A 6,896-nucleotide genomic window follows, 5' to 3' on the forward strand; every position below is an offset into this window, starting at 1 on the left:
TTATGATCAACAGAAAGTGAATTCTGAATTTTCAAGTAAATATGGACACGCTGGATTGTATCAACTCTGTTTTTTTTTTTTTTTCAGTTCACCTTTTTCCAGGGTGTTTTAGTTTATATGATATATATTTGGAGTCGTTGAATTGTAGCATGAAGCCATAGATAAAACTGGCAGGTGTATCTTACTGTAGCTTTAAGCTTTCCCTAAGTTCATTTGATTCTGTTATTTTAATACTTCATCTCCAATTTAAAATTGAACACATCTGATGTTTATAGTCACCTGAAAAAGAGTTAAAGATAACAAGACTGACAACTTTCTCTGTAGCTTCATCAGTCCCAGTGACTACAGAACAGAGTCTAGTGTAGACTCCCATGGATTTAAGGCTCTGCTCTTCCTATGTTCCTCTTTCTTTGAGGAAAATACTGTGGCAGTTATTAGGAGAGTAGCCATACGTGCACAATTACAGGAAAGGCAGTGTCATAAAACTATGCTTGTATATATGAATTAACTGTGTGTGTGTGTGTGTGTGCGCGCGCGCACATGCAGGTGTGCTTTCCCACATTTTTGTGTAAGAAAGAAGAGGGCTAGGTGTTCATTTTATGACTAATATTATTGCTTGGCTTTGAGTCTTGAGTTTTTCTGCTTCGGAACTACATCAGTTTGCAAAGAAATTTCCATTCCAAGTTATTTCATTGTTTAAAACTTGCCACAATTTAAATATTTGTACTATTTCACAGATCAATCAATTACAACAACGGCATATTGGATTCATGGAGCAAGTGAACAATGTGACAGAATTCATCCTGCTGGGCCTGACCCAGGACCCACATTTGCAGAAACTCCTATTTGTTGTATTTTTTATCATCTACTTTCTCACCCTGCTAGGCAACCTACTCATTGTTGTGACCATCACCACCAGCCCAGCCTTGGGTTCCCCCATGTATTTTTTTCTGTCCTTCTTGTCATTCATAGATGGCTGCTGCTCTTCTACCATGACCCCTAAAATGATATTTGACTTACTTGCTGAAAAGAAAACTATCTCCTTTAGTGGGTGCATGACTCAACTCTTTGCAGAACATTTCTTTGGGGGAGTTGAGATCATCCTGCTCACAGTGATGGCCTATGACCGCTATGTGGCCATCTGCAAGCCCCTGCACTATATGATCACAATGAACAGGCGTGTTTGTGGCCTCCTGGTGTCTGTGGCCTGGGCTGGAGGATTTCTTCATGGTCTGATTCAAACTCTTTTCATGGTCTGTTTGCCCTTCTGTGGCCCAAATGTCATTAATCATTTCATCTGTGACCTTTTCCCCCTCCTGAAACTCTCCTGCACAGACTCTTACATGTTTGATCTCTTTGTGGCTGCCAACAGTGGGCTGATGTGCATGCTCATTTTTGCTATTCTCATCACCTCCTGTGTCCTCATCCTTTGCTATCTAAAGACTCACAGCCCTGAAGAATGGAGGAAAGCTCTCACCTGTGCCGCCCACATTACTGTAGTCATCCTCTTCTTTGTACCTTGTATATTCGTATACTTTCGGCCCATGGTCAACTTTCCCGTTGACACAGTGGTGGCTGTGTTTTATACTATGGTGACACCCATGTTAAACCCTTTAATCTACACCCTCAGAAACACAGAAGTGAAAAATGCTATTAGGAAGCTCTGGGGCCAAAGAATCATCTTGGGCAACAATTTATATGAATAGAATAACCAAATCCACATAAAAATAAAAACTCCTTGATATTCATGAATTAGTGACCAAAATGACTTTGCTAGCCAGCATGAAGTTTTCATTACAGGTGTAAATCCAATAGCTTATGTATGCAATACAACAAGTGTCTACAAAGCTTTGGGTGAACTGTATTACCAACAGGCCAGGTAGTAGCAGTATTTCAACAATGAGATTTAATAGCTAAATACTTTGTACTGCACAGTATAAATCCAATCCACCAAAATTCAGGTCACTTTTCCTATGAAAGACAGTGAACAATCATAAATGAATTAATTTGGAGAAATGAGAATCATTGAGGCACATTCATAAATTAAGGATATTTGTTGCACAACTCCAAGGGGCACCAATTACCTTAAAATCTTACTATTTTCAAAAATTATTTCTCAAACAAAAGTCATGGAGGAAACTAAAATTCTTCCAGATATAGACATACTGGACACTTGGTTATTATTTCTCAGATAAAATATACTTTGGGGAAAACTTTCCTACACACAACGTTACCTACCAAATAGTTCTTCTGGGCTGAATTTGTGTTTTAGGTAATAGGGACAAAGGTAGCTCATATGTGCATGCGTTCACACATACATATATACTCACACACACATACACACACACATACACACAATTGATGATAGCTGAATAATCAAGGCAGACTTTCTGCACATTCAAATTTGAGGGAACAAAAGAGAAAAAAAAATATTAAGGTTAAGACCAGAACACAAGTCCTGCAAATCTTATAGACATCACTTCTACTGTCACATAGATTGAATTAAAAAGGGCTCCTTTTCAGAACCTATGTCTTTTGTTAAGTATACATATACAATGGAGTTCTACTCAGCCTTCAAAAGGAATGACATTTACAGGAAAAAAGGGTATAAATGCAGAATATTATGTTAAGTGAAATTATTCAACTCAGAAACTCAAAGGTCGAATGTTTTCTCTCATATGTAGAAGCCAGAGAAAAATAAAAGAAAGGTGGAGGGAAGGATAAGATAACATGAAAATCCAACCAAACACAAATTAATAGATCAGTGAAAGGAAGTAGAGGAGGGAGAATGGAAGACAGGGAGAGAACAGGAGGGAAAAGGGGAAGGAAAAAGGGGGGATCCTGAACTGAAATTGATTCCCATGCATGCATGTGTGTGTCAGGATGAAACCAACAACTTTGTATATATTACATGCAGATGACTTTCAGCAGGTTAATAAAACATTGATTCCAAATTGGACTTGAGATTTCCTCAGTTATGGATAACCCATCTGGTGATCATAAAGCATCAGTGTGCAAAAGCTTTACTTTCTGTCCACATTCTTTTAAGTAGGATCATTTTGCAGAAGTGACTGATACGTGTCCCATACAAACAGAACTAATTAGCAGCCAATTCTTAATCCATAGCTGCCGAAGTCTGGCTGGGCACAAATCACGAGCCACTGAAGCAGGAACAAACTTTATTTTTAAACTGCAGGAAAACACTTCACACAGCTCCCGGGGAATCCTCCCAAATGCCAGGAGGCTTGTCCAGGAACCCCCAGCCGGAAATATCTCTCCCGGAAAATCCCTCCTCCTGCACTTCCCCAACCAATGGGAACTCTCGGGGAATCCCCGGAAATCCCCACGAGAACTCCAAAATAGTGCGAGAACTCAAAAGTTGCGGCAGAGGCGGATAGTAATGCCTTGCCTGTCAATCAATACTGTTGGCAAAATGCCAGGGGCCATACAGACTCAGCCGTGGCTCTCAGCACATAGCTTTCTTTTCCCCTCCTTCAGCAAGGCTGAAAGATGAACATTTAGAGGAAAGGGTCATACTGAGTAACCCCATGGAGGACAACTGCGTTAGAGAAATTCACAATCTTTCGTGGGTGAAGAAGAAATAAAATTGTATGTGTTAAAGCACTAGGATTTGGTTTTGTTATCACAAAAAATGCATTTAATCCCAACTAAGGCATCAAATAACTTCATTCTTTAAAGACTCATCAGTATTAAGGAAAGAAAAGGTTAACATAATGCTTACAGTTATCTCAATGTCCTATACTGTAGGGTGTGTAAATAGCAATCCTTATAAAACCAAGTCCACAGAGGGATTTTTTTTTTTGGTTCAGTGTAACTAAATTACACATTTAAAACACAAATTTATATAACTTCTTCCTATTTCTATTATCTACAATATAAGGCAAATACTGAAGAAAATTCTACAACTTTATATTACAGCAGTGCCAAGAAAAATTATGACCTCCAATGTGACCTAGGACTGCAAAGCCTCCAGGGCATATTCCCTCAATAGCTCCTTTTTTTCTACATTTTTTCACCAATTTTCCACCAATTCCCTATTATCTATATTCTACTAGATTTCCTTGAATTGCAGAAGATTATGCTTTCTACTTGTCAGGAAAATAGACAAAACAACATCATTCATTCAATCTTAAGTTTATTCATCAACAATTGTATCCAGTTTCTAACCAAAAGATGAAAAAATAAGACTTTATAGTACCTGCGTCACCTCATAAATATCAACCTGAACAACTATTCAACATATAAGCACCTCAAAGGAGCTTAGGAATTTAGGTGAGAGCTGATAGCTCCTGGACATAGCACAGAAACAAGAAATGACATGTGAAACGGGATGGGATAGAAACTTTTGCAATACCTGCATCACCCTCCCCCCAATACCTGGCAGCACAGCATGGAGAGATCTGATTTACCTGGGGGAAACAGAGGGAAGTGAGCACTGGCCTGTGCCTTGGACACACACCAAGCCTGCCTCAATCAAAGCCAACACTGACTGCACAGCTGGCCTGCTCTCCAAGCCCAAATACCAGCAGGCTGACTCCAGCAGCTTTGGACCTTCAAATTGTCCCACTCATACCAACCCTCATAGATTCAGCCTCAGGTCTGTTCTAGGCAGCTGTGGACACTGCTGGTGGAAATGGTGCAGCTGCTTATGGAAAACAGAAAAAAGATCCCTTGACTGCTTAAAAATCAAACTACCATAAGATGCACAAACCCAAATTCTGAGTATTTATACAAAAGAATAGAAATCAAATTGCAACTTTCTTAAAGTCCAAAATGATTTCAAAATGAAAGAAAAGCAAGACTTAGTGGTGCACACCTGTGATCCCAGTAACTGGGGAGGCTGAGGCAGAAGATCACAGGTTCAAGGCCAGCCTCAGTAACTTAGCCTGGCCCCAAGCTCTTCAGTGAGACCTTGACTCAAAATGATAAACAAAAAGGATGGGACTAAGCATTACACAGTTCACTCTTCAGTAAGTTTAAGGGGAAAAACAAAACAAAACCTGATAAAACAAAACCTCCATTAAAAAAAAGGATTGAAATAAAGAAATGTAAGAAAAACCTGCACTTAGTGTGTTCATTGCAGGATTCAAGAGATGAAACTTTTTATGCATTCCTATATAGAGGAATGGATAAATAAATAGAGGGGTATACATAGTATGGAATTCTCTTCAATCCTACAAAGAAGGAAATCCAGCCATAAGCAACTACACAGATGAACCATGTGTACAACATTTCAGATGAAAATAAAAATCAAAGGAAAACAAATACCCGATTATTCCACTGATATGAGGTATCTCAAATATTCAAACTCACAAAAATATTGAGTAGAGTGGTAATTGTCATAGGCTGGGTGAGCAGAAATTTCAGAGTGTTTATTCAACCAATACCAAGATTTAATTATGCAAGGTCAATAAGTTGTAGTGATTTGTTGCATAGCATTATGTCTATAGTTAATAGTAGTGCATTGTATACTGAACATTTGTTAAAATGGTAGATCTCGAGATAAAATAAATGCAATAATAAAAAGCAATCAATAATGGATAAACAAAACATCATGTGTATACAAAATGGAATATCATTCCCTCTTTAAAATAATTATCCATGAGTTGTCTTTCCACAGAGTCTGTTACCTGTGATCAACTGAGGTCTGAAAATACCAAATGCAAATCTTAGAAACAGTTCACTAAGTTTTGAATTGCACAATGTTCAGAGCAGTGTGATCTGTGTTCAGAGAAGTGAGGTCTGTGCCACCTCTCTCTGTCCCACCAGACGGGTGAATTCTCCATTGGAACAGTGTGTCTACACTGTGTGAGCTACATGCCCACTAGTCACCCAGCAGCGGTCTTAGTTGTCAGATTGACTGTCACAGTTTCTCGGTGTTTGTGTACAAATAATTCTTACTTCATTAATCATGACCCCAGGTACAAAGAGCAGTGATATTGGTAATTCAGATATGCCAAAGAAAAGCCACAAAGTGCTTTCTTTAAATGAAAAGACAAAAGATTTGACTTAAAAAAAAAAAAGAAGAAAAATCATGTGCTGAGGTTGCTAAGATCCATCATAAAAGCACTATCCCTGAAATTGTGAAGAAAGCAAAAGAAACCCAAGTTAATTTTGCTGCTATACTTCACACTGTAACATTTATGACCACAGAGGGGCTAAGTGCTTAGTGTAAGGGTTTGGAGCTGTCCTGTTTCAGGAATCCATTGGAGGCCTTGGAACATATTCCCTGCAGAAAAAGGAAGATCACTGTCATTTGTTTTCCTCTTCAATTTTAACTGGTTATTTTAAATTGACAGGTGAATTTGTATATGGTTATCATATAAAACATGATGCATTGAAATCTATCCTTTGTGGGATGGTTAAATCTACCTAATTAAGTGGGCTTAATTCACACAGTTGTCATTTCTGTGGTGAGAACCTTTAACATCCACACTTGATATTTTTCAAGAATACAACAAATTGAATTTTACTATAGTTACCAAGCTGTACAATATCTGAATTTATTTTCTTTATCTGACTGTAAATTTGTATCCTTTCACCTGTTTTTCCCCAACACCCACCAGCCCACCTACCTTGGCACCCACCATTCTACATTCTACTTGTATGAGATCCATCTTTTTATATTTTACATGTGAGCTGATGCAGAATTTGTCTTTCTGTTCCTGGTTTATCTCACTTAGCATGTCATCCTCCAAGTTTATCCATGTTGTTGAAAATAACAGAGTTTCTGTTTGATTATTGAAGAATGTCCCACTATGTTGATGTACTACATGCACTTCATCCATTCAGCAGTTCATAGACACCTCAGTTGATTCCATATCTTTGCTCTGAAGAATAGTAATAGAACAAATGTGAGAGTTTAGATGTGTCCT

The 6,896-nt window shown here is 38.3% G+C and overlaps 1 protein-coding gene across 1 annotated transcript; it reads left to right on the plus strand.

The window, feature by feature from the left end:
• Positions 1-770: 770 nt before the first annotated feature.
• LOC114093671 (olfactory receptor 4C5-like) lies at positions 771-1,706 on the plus strand. The gene has a single exon (XM_027936541.2). It carries the CDS (start codon positions 771-773, stop codon positions 1,704-1,706), a length of 936 nt encoding a protein of 311 aa, XP_027792342.2.
• The last annotated feature ends 5,190 nt before the right edge of the window (positions 1,707-6,896 follow it).

Source organism: Marmota flaviventris, chromosome 9 (genome assembly GCF_047511675.1).
Source record: "Marmota flaviventris isolate mMarFla1 chromosome 9, mMarFla1.hap1, whole genome shotgun sequence".
Classification (NCBI taxonomy): domain Eukaryota; kingdom Metazoa; phylum Chordata; class Mammalia; order Rodentia; family Sciuridae; genus Marmota; species Marmota flaviventris.